At 29.6% G+C, this 19,480-nt stretch overlaps 2 protein-coding genes across 5 annotated transcripts in view; one reads left to right on the forward strand and one right to left on the reverse strand.

Annotated features, from left to right (window-relative positions):
• The window catches only part of LOC129958298 (alpha-1,6-mannosyl-glycoprotein 2-beta-N-acetylglucosaminyltransferase-like), an 84,238-nt gene extending 65,851 nt beyond the window's left edge, over positions 1-18,387 (forward strand). For all 4 annotated transcript variants that reach the window (XM_056070686.1, XM_056070685.1, XM_056070687.1 and 1 more), the window contains 7 exons: positions 2,113-2,210; positions 5,752-5,851; positions 7,022-7,152; positions 7,759-7,834; positions 9,450-9,539; positions 16,355-16,479; positions 18,029-18,387. In XM_056070686.1, coding sequence (XP_055926661.1) covers positions 2,113-2,210; positions 5,752-5,851; positions 7,022-7,152; positions 7,759-7,834; positions 9,450-9,539; positions 16,355-16,479; positions 18,029-18,254 — 846 coding nt within the window. In that variant the 3' untranslated portion in view covers positions 18,255-18,387. The remainder of the gene's footprint in view (positions 1-2,112; positions 2,211-5,751; positions 5,852-7,021; positions 7,153-7,758; positions 7,835-9,449; positions 9,540-16,354; positions 16,480-18,028) is intronic.
• A 198-nt stretch (positions 18,388-18,585) lies between these two features.
• Positions 18,586-19,480, reverse strand: part of LOC129958299 (homeobox-containing protein 1-like) — a 64,794-nt gene continuing 63,899 nt past the window's right edge. Inside the window, exon 6 of the mRNA XM_056070689.1 lies at positions 18,586-19,177. The gene's annotated coding sequence lies outside the window, so the exon portion shown is untranslated. The remainder of the gene's footprint in view (positions 19,178-19,480) is intronic.

Genomic DNA, 19,480 nt, shown 5'->3' on the forward strand with positions numbered 1-19,480 from the left:
GGTGAATCAGTGCATGAAAAAATTGACAGTTTCCATCCTGACCATGCCAAATCTTATTTATAGTTGCTTATATAAAAATCAAGCACAAAAATTTGTGATCATGTTATGCTTTCAGATCTGTGTCAACATTTTCCTAAATGATGTATCCATCCAAATTAACTTGTAATTCGTTAATTCTTAAGAAACGTTAAAAAGGGTTACAGATTGTTATTGTTAATCTTATAAAAATTGATTTAAATTTTTGGTAAAGACAATAGGCTTCATTTTTATTTATTTTTTGTCAAAACCAAAAAGATATCCATCATGTTGTGTAGTTATAGAAATAAATATCATAATTATTTTTGGGAAATTCGTATTTAAAATTAAAATATGTAAACATAATTTTGCTAATGTGGGGCCAAAAAGGAGAAACTTATATTTATTTTACCTTGGTAACCGTAATTTGTACAGGGGAGAAACATTATGATGATGTGTTTGTCTGTGCCAAGACACAGCAAGAAAGTGACAGAAATTTTCCCTTCAGTGATTTTACTATGAGATTCTGATAAGGATTTCTTAACACATACAGACGTAGTGAATGGAAGTGTTAGGTGAATGTGTAGGTAATGAGGAATTTTATCCCTTCTCTCGTGGTGTCTGATTTATCAACTTGGTAGTTTTTTTACAGTGCACATTATAAATAACTAAATTTTAAAAAATTGGATTGAAATACAAGTGAAAATTTTAGAATAGAATAACATGAGGTAATTTAAGATGGATTAGGAAATTAATTAGGATTTAAATTAAGAGATATGATTACATGTATATAATTTCATTAAAAATGCATTATTGTAAGACAGAAAATATCCTGAGCTTAAAAAAAAGCAAGGGTTTTTATGTATGCATGTATGTAAAAAGTGTTTAATTTTTGTAGCAATTTCTGACTGTGCACCCTGTGATATCATTTTCTTATAGATATATATAAAAAAAAAACACTTCTATAAATTGCTCTTTTTTTCACATACACAAGTGTTGCATTGATTAAAATTACTTTGAATGTTATGGTAAACTTTCAGAGAGTTCTTGTGTATCCATGATTTGATTTAAGAGTCTGATTATTTTTTTGCCACCCTTGAGCCTTTATGTAGCAATTTTTGAAGACTTTCTTATGAATATTGAGGCTTATGATGACTTTCTTGATACATTTTATGTTAACTGTTGATACAATACTACTTATCTGATATTTTACACATCAGTGTGAACAACTGCTTTTTAAATAATATTGAGGTTTGAGTGTATAAAGAAATATTTGTTCCTTTTTAGTGAGTGTAGTACCTAGAAGTCTATACACTGCATATGAATTTGTATTTACATTTATCTGGTGGTTAATTAATTTACTTAAATTTTAAAAAAATTATTTTACTAATGAGATTTTATACTGTTATCACATTAAAAAAACTGAGTCTCAAAAATAAAAGCATTGTTTTATTGCTTTAAGAGGCAATATCTTAAAATGGAAAAACTTGGATTATTCAGAAGAAACTTAAAATATATTACTGTCATTTTCTCAGTTCAATATTTCTATCATTTTTTAGAAAATTGAAGCTTTTATCATAAATAATCCTTATGATAGTTTTTAAAAAGAATTGATAGATTAAATGACTCTGACTCTTAATGACTCTGAGGCATTGGATTCTGAATGTGCAAAACAAGACATTAAATTGTTTGCATTATGATAAACTAAAATCCGTTTTCATGATTAGGTAAAAAGAAGGTATCAAAATGGAAGTTTGAAAAATCTTAGTAAGTTCTTTATTTTTCTGCTTCAGTAATTTTTTACCATACTATATTTTATCTCTGCCATTCTTTAATGACAAAAATGAGACTCTTAATGTAGGTTTGTTCTGCATTTATCTAGTTGCACTCATTCCTAAACAAGAGTTTTGCTGTTCATCTGTGCACTTATTTTTCTTACCAAAAGTATAATTCTTGGTTGTTGAATTTATTAAAATAAATTCATTAGAAATATTGACAGCTTAGGCTTTAAAACATACTGCTAACAAATGCTTTACAGCTTTCTTTAACTTAAAATAATTGAATTCTTTCTTGATAATCATATTTCTGTACTTATAGGTCATGCAAATTTTCTATCCATATTCTATTCAGCTACATCCAAATGAATTTCCTGGACATGACCCTAAAGATTGTCCGAGGAACATGAAAAAAGAAGAGTAAGATAAGCTTTATTTTTGTTTCTTGGGCTTATTTTTTGAAAGTTGTGTTAGATCAATTATTTATTTTAGAATTATAAGCACAGATACTTTGCTATATTCCGATTTTATTTTTACCAGCATGATGTGATATTAAATTTAACGTTGAGAGGCTCAAAGTGATTCATATAATACAACCATATTTCAGCTTTATATTCATCATATTTATTTGTGTTATCAAAACATTTGGGTTGTGTGTGTTCTATTTGTGACTATGTTGATAAATTTGTTGCTTTCCTTTATTTAATTATTTATAACCTTTTATTGTTCAGGTCAGTAATATTGCAAATTATTTGTTGTATTAAAAATGTGTCAGCTTATAAAAAACTTTTACATATAAAAAATAACAAATTTTGATAGCCGAATTTTTTACTCGCAATATATGTAAAACTACATAAACATAAAAAAAAGCCTTTTTTTCATGTGTATTTGATAGATGAAATATCAGGTATTTAAATTATAAGGAGCAAATTAAGATTGTACTGAACACACTAACTCTGAATCTACGATAAAAAAATCTTCTGTCAGCAAATGGAAATACAAAGGCTGATTCCTTTTCCAGGTTAAATATTGGTATACTTCTTGCATATGTGACAGATCTTTCTTGCATGAATCTCAAACCCACAAGCCTTCATTCTACCTCGAGCTCGCTATACATTCAATGAATGTAGAACAACAATTTTAAACCTATGGTGTTTTGATCTATAGGATGAATTAATAAATATTAACTCTAAATTAGGACTGTCATTACCAAAGTTGTTCATTTTTATTAGGTAATATACCCAGTTTGAATAATTTTTGTATGTAAAATATTTAGAATTTTAGCGAAATGGAATTTACGAATCTCTTCCTCTTCTTTCCCCTTTGAGCTGGATGACTCATCTAAGAATCTTTTTGAGACTTTTGTCTTCCTAGCAGCATATCCCTTGCTGATTTGAATCCAGTCAAATTTATTTTAGATTTTATGTTCACAAAACATGATGCAAGGTTTTATAAGCATGTATATAATAAGCATGTAATAATTTTCCTTTATTTTCGTTTTAAAATAATTATTTACTAATCACTTAAATTCAGGCTTCACTTTAACATCTGAGTTATTTGGGCTGTTATTTTCACACTGTTATGTCCATATTCTGAAAACGAAAAATGCTTTCTTTACAAAATTCTGTTCTTAAAGTGTACAAGTTCAAATTACTTTCTCGCTGCCTTTTTTTCCCCCCCTGCTTCCTGTCTTCTTCTGACTGTACCTGTTGCCTATGTTTCTTACAAAGTAATCTTAATAATGTATAAAAATTGAATTCTTTCCATAATGTCTTGAAGAATAAAAGGTATTGTTAAAGAACTCCATGACTGTTTTTCCTTAAAATAAAAAAAATGTTTTACATATATATCTAAGAAATTCAATTTATCTGCATTCTTGAAATTACTATCTAACCACATAAATTCAAACATAAATTAGTATTTTAATTCTTGAGTTGCATTGGCATCAGGCTTTTCAGTGTTTAACTTATGTACCATGTGAAATACGTGCACCTAAAATAATTAATTGCTTGGATATAATTTGAAAAATTCCCTTATAAAATTATATAAGTCATGAATGCATTTCCACAGTCTTTTGTTAAACCCTCTGTCTTGCTGTGTGTGTCAATTTAGAAACTGTCACTCATTAGAAATTTGACAAATAACTTTAAAAAACATCTAATAATTAAATCTTTTTCTTAATCATTAAAAAGAAACTGTGTACTAAAGAACCACTTGCTTGCTTATTTCTCACAAATATATATATAATATATAAATATGATGCAATTTTTGAATAAGCAGGTTAAGGTTGAGATTTACAGAAATTTTTTGGAAGTCATATTGTGAAAACCGTTGAAATAGGTAGATTTTTTCCCAGCTCGGGTGTCATCCTTGTCAGCTGACCATGGTTCAGAATTGCAGGATCCATTCCAAACTAACCATAGTGTTGTTTTAAAGTGGGATGTTAATATAATTGAACTGGGCCACTATCTACCTGCCTTATTCCTTTTATGGAGATCAGATCTGCATTAGTTGTTTCTTTAGTGAACAATATTGTCGTAATCTATGACCACCAAGTTCCGCTACCAAATGTTGAAGGCAATGTTATTTATCTCCTTTCTAATGTTTATTGACATAATATAAAGTAATAGTGTGTTCTTTCCATTTTCTTTTTTTTTTTTTTTAATTTATATAGAACATTATGACTGTTTACACACTGACTGGGAAGTAAGGTGAATAAAGCAGTTTGATGAAATGTTTAAATGGGTTTGAATATTATTTAAAAGAACTGGTGCAAATTATATTTTGAAATGTGTCAAAATGTAGATCTAGAGATTAGTTTCACATGTAAAAAGTAATTTTTTATTTTTAAAATGTGATTATTATCGCAGTCTTGAAGCTATCGCCAAAATTTGGAGAAAATGTTTGAGGATACACTGCACCATCTTCTGTAATAGATCTGTTTCCAGTTTCGTAAATCAAGTTTCAGTGGTCTGCTTTGTAAACACACATACTCATTTGTTTTAGCTAAAGTTTTTCATTTGAAGTAATTCTTATTGTTAATAGAGCACTGGTACAATTATTTTATAAAACTAGTGCTTTGAGAAGAGTTTTTATCCAACGTGATAATCTTTATTTTTGATATCTTGGGACATATCCAACTTGTAACTTATATTTTCGAGTCAAGATTTCGATTTTTTGAAGTAAATAATCTCTAGTATCATATATAAAGTTTTTTTAATATAACCAATAAAAGAGTAATTTTAAAAAGGTTCTCTTAAAAAAGAGCCAATTTTGAGGTATTATTTATTAAAATGAGCTTTGTACCTTAGTAACAAGATTACTATGAAAACAATAAGTGTTTTTAATATTTTAATTTTCATAATTTTATTTGTTGGCAATTTTTTAAATTAATATAATAACTTAGTTTATATGTTCACTGTTTTATTTTAAATTAGTGACTAAGTTGGTTTATTTTCAAGAGTTCTTTATTAAAATTTTAATTTCATTCTCCCCTAAGTTTTCCAAATAAATTATTGGAACTATGTAATTAATCTTTTTTCTGAAATAACTATTTTCTATATAAAAATCTCCTGTTGTATATGTATATAGAGTTATTGGAAGCATATCTAATTCTTTCTATTGGGTACTTTTTTGTCTTTTGTTTTTTCTGGATATGTATATAAAAGTAGTTGAACTCTCTGAACATTTCTTCTTGAATGGCCAATTTTCTAATGGTAAATGCTTTTGAAAAAAAATTTAAATAAATTCAGCTTTTTTCTCATAGTTATCAATATAATTTCACTTGTACGTATGCCTATTTGAGATTTCTTAAAAATTTTTTTGCTCATTATGCCATTATAGTATATGTTAAACCATGTAGATATAATATTTGAAAAGTTGATAGAATGCAGAATGTATGTAAATTTGGTATTTTATGTGACTTATTACTAAAATTATACTGAAAAGAAATTTTTTTTAGAGCACTGAAGAAAGGGTGCAATAATGCTAAGTTTCCTGATCTCTATGGGCATTATAGAGAAGCTAAATTTACTCAAACCAAACACCACTGGTGGTGGAAGGTAATTTTCTCCCTTTACGTTGTTTACTATGCAAATAGCATTTGAATATAGTAAATCTTATTAAATAAAATGTAGTTTGATATATATAGTTTGTTACAACATTTATTTCCATTTTGTGAAATAGTGTAGATGTCATATGTTGTAGTTGTATTGTACTATAGCATTTTTTTGTTAGTAATCCAGTAAAATAATATATTAAAAAATAGTTCTTTCAAGATTTGATTTCAAGATTTGAATTCGTTAGTACCCCCCTTCCCTTGTATCGTGCAAGAAAATCTGTGTTGCTGGAAATGAAATTCAAAATATTGCATGATTTGTTGTTTGTCTTCTTAAATCAGATTAAAATTCTCAAGTAATCAGCTTAATGAATTATTGAATTGTTTTTTAATATTAATTATCTGAAAACAATTTAATGCAAGAAATCTTTACCTTTTCTCAAATATGTAAATCTTTTCTCCCTTGTGCATTCAAAATATATTTGTATTTATGAAATGAAATTAATTTTGTAATAATCATTAAAAACAATTACCAAGGTTCATAGGAATCTGAAAGCATCTTTATGTAAAGCAGATTTAAATGACAATTTCTTCATATGAATTTTTATTCTTGTATAGGATATATTTACAAAGACTTATAGAATTCATAAGACATATCCTAAATCTCCAAGCCGTTTTGATTTTCCAAAATTTTAAATAAGACACTGAGTATTCAGTTTTGAAATCTGTTATAGAAAGAGATTTAAAGATTTTTCCAATTTCTTAGGATGCAGCATTCTTTTTTAGTTTTAAGAAAAGAACTCTAATCATATTTTTAATTTTAGATTTTTTGGAAAAATGTCAAATTAAAAAGGCTAAAAGTATTTTTATATTATGCAGCTTGCATGTTTTCTTTCTTTGATATAAGTGAGTGCTTCCATGCCGAGTTAATTTTTTATGAAGCTTTTTGAATAAGTGAAAAAGGGCTTCCTAATTTTTTAAATGTGTTTTTATTTTTAATTTATTTATTCGAATCAATTGTAATAACATCGATTATCTTTTGAATAGAGCGTAATTTTAAATAATGGAATGCCTTTACCTCAAATTTGCTTTCTTTACTTTTTTTTAAACTTTAAATTACCAGATTTATTTATCCGTTAGTTGTTGGTTGAAATGATTTCATCTGTTTCTGTAGGTAAATCATCTTATGGATGGGTTGCATATTACCAAAAATCATATAGGACCTGTATTACTGCTTGAAGAGGACCATTATGTCGCACCCGATTTCCTTTATATCCTTAGGATGATGGAGAATCTTAAAATAACGTATGGGACTTTAATTTACACTTGATTTCCCATACACCATTGTTGCATTAATTTTAGAAAAATAACTAAATATATAAAAGTGTCACATTTATTATAATCACTTTTAATAAATATCATTTTTCTATAATATATGAAACTCTTTGTCACATAATATAATAAGCAGATTTCAGGTACTTTTATGAGTGAAATTTTTCTTATCATTAAATATATTGTTTGTAAAATTATCTTTTTCTTATTTTTTGCATAAAAGTCGAAGTTTGTTATTCATTTTCAATTGGATTTAGCAATTTGATCAAATATCATTCGCTATTAAAATAATTATCAATTACTTTTATATCTTTTTAGTAAATTGCTGACATTTCAAATGATACATAATGCAGGCAGGGCGAGATTATGTCGAAAAAACGTGTGCTGTTTGTTTCTAAAAGTTGCATTAAATCTGTTTACTACCGACTTTTAGAACGATTTTTTTTTTGTGTGTAGTATATTGAAGCATCTTTTTTCTTTATTTTAGATATTAAATAATGATGCTTTGATCAAAGATAAAATAAATACATGTTTCTTGCTTGTAATTCATTGTTTCTTTTCTTCTTTTTTTTCTTTTAGAAAGTGCCCACAATGCAATATTTTATGTCTGGGGACCTATGTTAAATCATATAACTATGCTGCCTTTACAAAAAAGGTAAAAATCTCACCTATTATAAAACTATTAAGTTATATATAAATTCTTGTGGGAAGCTTATCTTCCAATGTCATTTTGAGAATGTGAGCAAATGGCTATGAAATGAGTTGTAACTTTTTGTAAAATTTATGACAGTTAGTAAGTTTATATTGTAAATGTAATTGCATTATATAGAATAACTTGCAAAAGTATGTAGAATATCCGAGTTTGAAATTCGATCCTGTAGGATTTTGGGACTATTGCTGGGTTATATAATGTAAAACAATATAAACTGTTTTGTTGCTATAGAAGTGGTGAATTACACGAAGAAAATCCTAATGATCCTAAGAAAATACATCACTATTTACACTGATAATAAGTAATATATCAGCAATAAGGGATAGATAAACAATGAACATTCATTGTAAAAGGGTTGGTTACGAAGTAATCGCCATGCATATTAGGTCCTTTTGCTATCAAACATAGAAATTCAATTCTTTCTACTCATGCTATGAGAGTATGAGAAATTAAATTTTAGTAAAGTATGTAAATAAAAGCAGAGGTGAAAAAGTGCATATAAGAGAAAATAGCACAGGTACAGGAAGATGACAGTTTTCGAGTAACTGGACATTTTTTGTCATTTACATTCATTACAATTTATGTGCATGCTACCTTGTAACTTTGCAGACGAATTACATATTTTGTCATTTATTTTATATTTGATCCATGGTACTGTGAATAAATTTGTATCTCATTTTTAAATCTGCCTGTTATTGTATTGCACTTTATAAATGCATTTTACCTTATATATGCAAAAAAAATTATGATGTATGAGATATATTTTAACCATTTTTTTTCAAGTGTGAAGCATGCTTTCAAGTTTGGATATGCATGTTTTCAAGTTTGGATATGCATGTTTTCAAGTTTGGATATGCATGTTTTCAAACTTTGATTTCATTAATTTTTAACGATGAAATATATTTTCTTGTTAAGTTGTTCAATTCATAACATATTGAAATCACTTTTGGCATTCTTAGCTCAAAAGTAATTAAAATTTAGATGCTGAGGTTTAAGATATAAATATTTCTGAAGAGTCTTAATAAAATTTGAGAAATAAAAACGTCAGAATTTTGAAATTAGATCTCAAAAATATGCTTCTGGACTTCTGATATATATTTAATGTCTGGATTTATACATGATATAATTATAAAGGATCGAAATATAATATTAAAAGGTATTTTCCAAAGATAATTAATAATCCTGAAGAATTCCTGTAGAGTTAATAATCCTGAAAAATTTGTGAAAAATCTATATAAGGTATAATGAAGTTCCTGTGCCATCAAACAAGAAATTCCATAATTAATTGAAATTAACAAAAGGCTTTTTTAAATAACATTAAAATTATTATTTTACTTTTGATGACTATTGTGATTTTATATTTTGAACAACAGCTGCCTTGAATTAATGGAATTGGATTGAAAGTTTTTTCCGTATTGGTTTTTTACTAATATGCAAGGTTACAATGTATTCGTCTAAAAACGGTGGATAATTAAATTATACATTTTTGTAACTACTATTTTTTATTTTTGTTTTTAAAGGTACCTATGAATTTTTTATTTAAATTTTTATATTGCAGATTGAAATCGTTAAGTGGCTATCTAGCAAACACAATATGGGAATGGTTGTTAATAGAACTTTGTGGGATCAAATTAAAAAATGTGCCAAGGTATGTAATTTTTATACGACATAACTTTTTAGAAATTATTTTAAAATTAATGTATGTCTGAGTAATAAATTTCAGTTTTTTTTTTTTTCCCTCCATCCTGTATAAATTGGCGTGTCTATTATTTAGAGAGGCACAGAAAAACATTTGTCTTCATTTTCCAGTAGAAGAGAATAATATAAGGCTGATTTATAATTAGCCTCTTGAAATTTAAATGTTAAGAAAGAGTTCTTAATTAGAAAAATAAAAATCTATTATTGTGGTAAAGCATATGCGTAGGTTACAACCATGGCGAACATCGACAACCAAACATCTGTTGCCAACATTCGTTTTCACAAGTTAACATAAGCTAAACGATTACAATTCTTTCATCGATACACAAAGTGAACCTTACATTCGGCCCCGCTCAATATAAAATTTAGACAGACAGAAGAAATTTTAAATTGAAGCGTAAAAATAAAAGAAACAAAGTTTTTGATGAAATCATAGTTCAAGTCTCTGGGGAACACAGACCAGTTAATATCTTTTTGATGATGGCTCAGTGGCTCTCATTCTCTTTGTCTGTGCTGTTTTCCTCGATGGTTGGTGAATTTCGTTTAAAGTAAGGGCGAAGATGTTGTACGTGAACAACCTTGATAAATTTGTTCTGCTGTGTTGTAGACTTGATCTCGTAGCACACGGCCCCGACTGGACGTATAATCACAAATGGTCCTTTGAAAATAGGAGAAAGTTTGTGATCTCCTTTTTTCGGCCAGTCGTACAATACGAGATCTCCTGCCTTGAAGGAATGGGATCTGCGATGGAGATCAAATCGTTTCTTGTTCTCCAAATGTGTTTCATACACACTATTTGCTGCTTCGGCCCTGGCCAAAGTTAAAAGGTCTAGTTGGTCTTCACGTGGCTTGTCATCTATAAAGCTACCAATGTGAAGTTCCCGTGGAAGGCGTGGCTCATATCCATGAAGTAAATAAAATGGCGATTTCTTAGTAGAATTTTGTTTTGTGGTGTTAATTGCGAGTAAGGCATTTGGAAGTAATTCGTCCCATTTATTCGGGTTTTTGTCAATCATTTTTTTTTCAAAGAGGACACAATGATGCCGTTGGCTCGTTCAACGATACTATTAGCTTGTGGTGAATAAGGTGGTGTCGTTGATTGTATGATTCCATATTTTTGAAGAAACCGCTGAGTGTGACGTGCGGTAAATGCTGTTCCTCCATCTGATAAATACATATTTGGTGGTCCATATCTAAGTATTATATTATGATACAGAGCATCAGTCACTGTATGAGCGGCAAGAGATGCAGAAGGTGTTGCAATTACATAGCGTGTGGCGTGGTCAATTTGGACAAGCATATTTGTATTTCCATTTCTTGTTTCTGGCAAACAGATTATGTGGTCAGCAGATACAATTTCCCAAGGTGTGGATGGAATCGGCAATTGCTGCAAAAGACCATAGGCATTAGCAGTACGTCGGTTGACAATTTGGCATTTATGACAGCTTCGAACATATGCTTTACAGTCCTTGCGCATATTTGGCCACCAATAACGTAATTGCAAATTGTGAAGAGTTTTTTTTGCGTCCATATGTCCAACATCATCGTGACAAGCGATCAGAGTTTTCTCTCTCATTGACTTTGGAATCACTACTACAGATTTCGAATTATTATCTTTAACTCGCACAAGAGTGTTGTTATCGATATTGTAATTGCATATGATTGACATTGTCCTTTTGTTTGGATTTTTTTCTCTGAGTAAGCGAAAAATATACTGACAAAAGTCATCTCTTTTCTGTTTCACACAAATGTCTGATTCATAACTTGCAGTAACTGTTAAACAAACAGGTGGTGTTGGAAAACGTGAAAGGTGATCAGCGATGACATTTTGCTTTCCGGGTCGGTGCTCAGTTGTGAAATCAAATTGAGCCAAATCCACTAAATATCGTGCAAATTTTCGATTAATTGCAGATTTTGCAACTACATAAGCGGTTGTATAGTTGTCTGTGATGAGTTGAAACTTGTGACCTAGAAGATAGAGTCGAAATTTTTCAGTTAGGGCCCAATGTACAGCAGTACATTCCAGTTCATTACTGTGGTAGCGTGTTTCAGCATCTTTTAAGGTACGTGAAGCATATTCAATGACACGACGCTTTCCATTCTGTTCTTGAGATAAAACTGCTCCTAGTCCAGAATAAGATGCATCAGTTTCTACAAAGGTTTGTAATCCTTGTTTGAAATACGAAAGAATTGGAGCAGTAGTAATTGCAGTTTTTAAAGATTCAAATGTACGCTGTTGGTCTTCTGTTAAAACTATGGGAGCATTGTTGGTCTTCTTTTCTAAACCTTTTAAAACGCTTGTTAAAGGTTTAGCAATAACAGCATAGTTACGAATATACTTTCGAAACTGATTAGCAAATCCAAGGAAACTACGAACTTCATGAATTGATTTGAGAGTTAGGTAACGTTCAATTGCTGCTATGCGTTCAGGATCAGGACGAACACCATCTTCAGAAATAATTCGACCAAAAAGAGTTATTTCTGATACTGCTAATTGCGTTTTTTCTCGTGTCAGCTTGAAGCCAGCTTTTTGAGTTGCTTCAAAGATTTTATATATCACTTTGAGATGATAATTGAAGTCATCATGAGAAGTTGATATATCATCAATGTATGTGTTGACATTGTGGGGTGCCAGATGACTGTAGGCTAATTTAATCGCTCTTGTCATTGTAGATGGGCCATTTGTGACACCAAAAGGCATTCGAAGAAATTCATAATGTCCGTCAGGAGTGACAAATCCAGTTTTGTAGGTGTCAATGTCTCTTATGGGAATGCAGTGAAATGCAGATTTTACATCCATTTTAGAACTGTAGCTCTTTCCTGCCATGCGTTGAATAACGTCTTCCATTTGGTCGATTGGATGCGGATCAATATTTGTGATAGGATTAATAGTGCGAGAGAAATCTACCACAACTCGCCTAGGAGTACTTTCATGAAAGGGCTGCTCCACAATGAAAGCTGGTGCTGCGTACGGTGAGTTGGAATGACGGCAAATTCCTTGTTTTAACCATTTTTCAATTTGCGTTTTTAAAAACTGGCGATCAGGCTCTGAAAGTCTATAAGGTCTACATCTAATAGGCTTTTCATGTTGCAATTCGATTTTGAATTCCACATATGGACATAGTCCAATGTTATCATCATTCGAATAAAAAACATCAGTAAATTTTCCAATTACTGCATCAAGTTGAGCTTGTTGAGTTGTAGAGAGTCCTGCGGATTTAGGGATAAGGTTTGTTTCGGATGAAATTATATTGGGTGTTGCTTCTGGCAAAGTAACATCATCTAATGATGGTAGTGAGGGTGGATGAAGAGCGACACAGTTGATGCTGGGTTTCGAAGCATGAATACATTCGTACAAATGAAATGAAGTTGGAGTAGAAATACATAATGAGCCATTAGGGTCGTAACTGCATCTAGCTTGAACTTGTTGTTGCCAATCGAATCCTAAAATAAGCTTAAATGGAAGCTGGGTGCACACTCCAATTTTAGGCATCATATGTTCCAAATTACCAACAATTATGTTTAACGAAATCCAACCTATTGGCTTTATTTCATGGTCAACAACTTGGAACTGTCCATCAGTCCACGGGTTAATAACAATATCATTTGGAACACAAGATTGTTGAATGACTGTGATATCTGCACATGGATCACAGAGGGCTTGAATTTCTGTATCATTGTTGATAATAACAGGTATTAAGGCACGTCTGTTAGTTTCAGTTCTAATACAATTTATGGAATTATTATTTGCACTATTTGCGGTTGTAGATCTTCCGGATGTCGAGTTGCGATTGTTGTTGTTGTTGCGGCGGGAATTTGAAGAGTTCAAACTTATAGTTTTGACTACTGTGTTATTATCAGAACTAGTTGAACTGCTAGAAGATGGGATTTGGACATTAGTTTGACTGTTGGTATATTGATTTTGTCGTGACGTGTTTCTTGGTTGAGCTATGGTTGAACCACGTGGAGGAGGTGGTAAACTGCACATAAAAGATGCATGGCCTTTGTTTCCACATCTCCAACAAGTAATATCACGAACATCGTCAGTTACTGGATTGTATTTACGACGTTGTTCATCATGTGTATAAGAAGATCGAATTTGAGATTTCGGAGAATGTTTCTTATGCTCTTGTTTTGCACTGCGAATAGCATCAAGTGCAGTTGCTCTGTCAATTAATTCTTCAACAGTATTCGTATTTTGAGTAGCTAATGCAATTTGCCATTTTTCCTCGGTAATATCACCTATGATCATAGAAATACGGTCAGGTTGGGGAATGGTGAAGGGAGCTTTTTCCAAAAGAGCGTCTTTTGAATAAATATAATCTACTAAACTTTCATTATGCCTCAACTTTCGTTCACTTTGGTGAGCCAAAAATTCTTGCATTGTAATACGCCTTTTAAATCTTGAGGCGAGAGCATTTTTCCAAGTAATCCAATCATTAAAATTTTTTCCTGTAGTTAATTGCCAATTTTTTGCAGATCCTGAGAGGCGAGAAATAGCATTAGTTAATTTTAATTCGTCGGACCAGTTAGCTAAAGTTGAAATTCTTTCAACTTCCTTTAACCATTCAAGTGCATTTTCAATTATATCACCTTTAAATATTTGGATTGAATTTGCAATGTCATTTGTAGATGTGATTTGAATCACATTTGGATTTACTTGTCTTTCTAAAAATTGTTTTTGCGTTTCCATTAATGTAGAAAGAATAGCTGCGATATTCGGATCTATTTGAGAAGGCGGAGGCATAGGAAGTGGTGATTGTGTAGAAGAATTACTTAAAAGTTCTACTTGTTTTCGCAGAGATTCAATCTCTGTCAATAAATGTGCATTATCAGAAATTGCCTCCTCAGCGTTATTAAGATTCTGCACTCGAAGAACATTTAATTCTTCCAAAGTTCCTTCACTATTTCTTTTATTATTATCCTCTACAATACGCAAAATTAGTTCATTCTTATTTCCAGTTAGCGAAAGATTTCTGAAACGTAATTCTTTTTTCAGTTGAACTATCGTTAAAGTTTGTAGCGGTTGCGAGTCTAAAGAATTAAAAATGATATCCTCTTTTGTTGACATTTTTTTTTATTTCTGTTCACTGTTCTTGACGAACGAAATAAATTAGCGAAGATTGCTTGGCGACGTTCTTGTTTAAAAAGCGAAGATTGCTTGGCGACGTTCTTGTTTAAAAAGCGAAGACTGCTTGGCGATGTTCTTGTTAATAAAGCGAAGATTGCTTGGCGATGTTCTTGTTTAAAAAGCAAGCAATAAATTTTGCAAACAGAATAATTTTTTTGAAGGTAATGCGAAATCAATATTCAACATTCGTTAGAATACTCGCACTGATTTGTACAAAGTTTTATCACAAGTAAAACGTAAGTATATAAAGTATCTCATAAACTTCACTTACTATGCGTGGGCGATTTTTGGAATACGTTCAGGCAGAAACAATCTTGGCGAGATTATCATTCCTTGGCGAGGATTCTGAAAGTTCCAAAGAAGGCTTAACTAGTGCGATGTTTTTTTATAAAATATTATTTGAAATTCCTTTTGCAAGTCCATTAGATTCCGGCTGCGCCATATAAGGCTGATTTATAATTAGCCTCTTGAAATTTAAATGTTAAGAAAGAGTTCTTAATTAGAAAAATAAAAATCTATTATTGTGGTAAAGCATATGCGTAGGTTACAACCATGGCGAACATCGACAACCAAACATCTGTTGCCAACATTCGTTTTCACAAGTTAACATAAGCTAAACGATTACAATTCTTTCATCGATACACAAAGTGAACCTTACAATAATGTAAACATTGCATTCTTCCTATAATTTCAGTAGTCACTTCTATTTTTCATGTATCATGAAAATGTTATGTTTTCAGTTAAAAAAAATTCAGGGTCTTTACAAAAGAATCTGATCAAAATTAAGCACTTTGTGTTTCTAGGTCATATTGCATTCTTATTTTAAAGTATGTATTTCTCTCAATGGATCAAGGTGAATGTAATTTAAAAAATTGTGCTACAATTATAGAAACTCTTTGTTTTGGAAAGTAAAATAATTTATATTTTTTAGGATTCTTGAATTAAATATTAAAATTTTCAATGAGAACAAAATTCGATTAGTAAAATTTTGAGAATTATTTTTTAAAGTAAATAATAAAAGAGCAATGCTTGGTTGTAGAATTATTAATTTAAATTTCCATAATAAAAAAATTGAGTTCCAAAATATTGAAAATTCTAATAATAAAATTCTAATAAAATAAATGGGTTAGATGCAGCATGCAAGTATGATTAAGTTGTAATACTCATAGATTTACATAGCTGTTAATTGTTCATATACAAGGGTTATTCGGAAAATAAGGTCCGATTTCTTATAAAACATTAACAATCACAATTTGTATCGTCAAACTTTTTTTATTTAATTCCTTAAAATTTTCTCTCTCTCTCTCTCTTTTTTTTTTTTTTTTTTGCATAGCTTTCATATTTGTTAAAAAAATTTTCATAACGTTCAATAAGCTTCTGTATGCCTAAGTTAAAGAAGTCTTCGATCTGTTAGAATCACCAGTCTTTGATTCTTTCACCTTGTTCATTAATTCTAATGTTTATGCTCGGTGAATTTAATAAATTGTATTATGAATATTTTGAATTTCTTCTCCTTTTCAACATTTATTTAATTTTAGAATTTGTTTTAGATTCAGTATGAAGTTTGATGATTTGAAATAATTTTTTTACTTCAGTAATCAAAATTTCGTGAATAAAATATTTTCTATAAATAGGCATTTTGTTCCTTTGATGACTATAACTGGGATTGGTCGCTACAGCATGTGAGTGCGACTTGCATACCAGCCCCATTAACTGCCATGGTAGCCATTGCTCCTCGCGTTTTTCATATTGGAGAATGGTAAGTGTTTGACTGTTGACAAATGTTTCTAATTTAAACTATGCTTTGTATGCTGAAGATCTGAATTTAAAGCTGTTTGGTATATGTTATTCATAAGAAAGCAAATCCCAATATTAAATATTGTCTAACTTCTAATTAAAAGGAGTTTAGAATAATAATGACAGATATCACCCAAAATTCATTTTGAGAAGACTAGTATTATGTCCACTAAGAATATGCTCATTTCAGTACAATTGAATTTTAAAGGTGGAATATGAGATCTTACTGAATATTATATCAGCATATGAAAGATTGATGGTAGCAAAATAGGTAATATTTGCATCGCAATTTAAAACCACTTGAGATCTGCCATAATTACTCCGAGTGACACAATTATGAAAATCAAAATTGAATGCAGATAATTTAATCTGAAAACGGCTGATTAATACCCAATGGCTGTTGACAAATTGTAACCATGGGGTTACTGTAACTTGAAATGCTAAATGTGCAATGAGCCGTTTCTGCAAAAATTAATTTGAGAAAGACAAATTTTTAGGTAATTATGAAAATTAATTAGATTTTGACTTATAATTAAGTGTGGATAAATTCTTACTAAAGAAATTAAGTTATGAATAATTTTTAATTTATTAAAAAATTTGTCCTTCAGCTAAATTTTTTCACGCATTTTAAAATACGAAAAATCTTTCCATTGTATTATGTGGAATTACTTATGTAATTTAACTTATTACCATGCCATTTTTTAAGATTTTATTCCATCTTTACATCACGTCATTCAGTATTATTCCAATCTTTTAATAAACTTGGAATAATACAAATAGAACGGAACAAATAATTAAAGATTAAACCAGAAAAAAATGAAATAATTTTTTCGTCGATGCTTCTTTTATAAATGTATAAAAGTTTTTGATTGTACATGATTAAAATATTGTGTAATACTGGTTTTTGAGTTATAGGGATATTATGGAATCTTTGTTTTTTCTAATTTCTTGTAATGCCTTATTTTTTAACATTTTTTTTTTTTTTTTGTTGTTGAGATTAAAATAAATTTCAAATTTTTTTCATTAATGTGTAAGAAGCTCAAATCATTGTTTAAGAAGCAGCATTTGATAAATTCCATTTATTTACAAATTTGTCAACATCATATTTACCTATTATCAAACTGTTAATTTACAATCAATGTACTTGGATCTATTTTTATTATTTGTGTGTGGATGCATCTGAATTTCATTGTTTCTTACTGTAAAATTTACTTGGCGTATAATAATCGTTTGTTTGAAGCATCAATTTTATGCCATTTTTGAGAAATAGTAATTATATTCAGCAATCATCTCATTTATTGTATTTTACATTCATAATTTGAATTAATCTAACAACTTTTCTAAATAGCTTGCTAATTTTGTTAATATAATTATAATAATTAATAGGATGCATGAAACTAGTGTTGCTGAAGGAAACTAGTAAAATATCTACTTAATGTAAAGAATATTTGTAAAATTGTACTTGATTTGTAATATATGATTATTATAAAATACCAATTTTTCATTTTTAGTGGAGTTCACCACAGAGGTAAAGACTGTAGTAGTGATCGTGTTGTGCACAAAGTCATGAGAGTTTTAAGTTCATCGAGCAATCATCTATTCCCAGAAACATTAACTGTTCACCAAAGTTTTAGGAAGCCATTCAAAGCACCAAAGGGTAACGGAGGCTGGGGTGACTTCCGTGATCATCGCTTATGTTGCAGTCAAGTAAAAAATGCAAGTGTTGACTGTAGCTAGGTACAGTGTCATCTAGTCTGTGTGCAATCATTCCTACACCACATGTATATTACCTCTATTGTTATCCAAGATGCATTTACAACTAAGTGCTAAATGTGGATATAAAAAAAATAAAGATTTTGTAAGTATTCTATATTGACACAGGCACTTTATTTTTTAAAAATCAATTACAGTCATTTCAAAAGTATATTTTTACAATTCACATAACATTTCTTTTAGAATACAATGTATAAACAATTTATATTGGTGGCATTATATATTAAATCCAAACATCAGTTGTTACTGTTTTGTCACTTTTACAAGACTGAAATAATTTAATTTATAATCTCGATTTTCTTGTTAATTTTTATTAAGCATTTTTATATTTAAACTGTGTCCCTTGCTTCTCTAAATGTTAAAACAATAGATTGGCACATATTTTAATCATTTGAGATTTTAAATCTGAAATATGTTTTAATACTGAACAGTCTAGTTTACGATTGATGACATTGATCTGTACAAATAGGGTCAATAAATAAATCCACTCAACAGTTTGATATAAAACTTTAATATTAGTCTTTAATTAGAGTTTCTAAAAATGAAACAGATTTTGATTGTGTGAACTGAAGTTAAACTTGAAGTTTGATTTTACATGAATATTCACAAGATGCATATATTTTTAAGTAAAAACATATTTTCACATTTGTTTTTCTTTTTACATACATCACTGGGTTTGTATTCATAAAACGCTATCACAAGAATTGTTATTAAAGATCATGTGTCCATGAGAACCATTATATAGTATAGAAGAAATTAATCAGATGTTGATAAAACATCATAGAATATATATATATATTCAATAGGTGGCATTTTCTCTTTATAATTATGTGTTTTCTTCTATCCATAAAATATTCAGAAAGTGAAAATCCATTACATTGCAGCACCTGAAAAAAATGAAATGCCATTAATTCATGAAATATCACATATTATGACATAGATTGTGTTTGTAAAATTAAACTATTTTCTATGGAATTAATTTGAAAGATCTGCTTTTAGCTATTTTGTGCAATATTCTGCATTATTCCAAAGTATATTCTCATCATTTCAAAAACGAATGAGAGGGAAACGTTATTTTGTTTATGTATTTAGTGTTATTTGATAATTTAACAAATATATATATATATATATATATAGGGAAGTTTACTACACATTACTTTAATATGATGGAGTTGTTTCTTTCGCTTGTC

Source organism: Argiope bruennichi, chromosome X1 (assembly GCF_947563725.1).
Source record: "Argiope bruennichi chromosome X1, qqArgBrue1.1, whole genome shotgun sequence".
In the NCBI taxonomy this organism is placed as follows: Eukaryota; Metazoa; Arthropoda; class Arachnida; order Araneae; family Araneidae; genus Argiope; species Argiope bruennichi.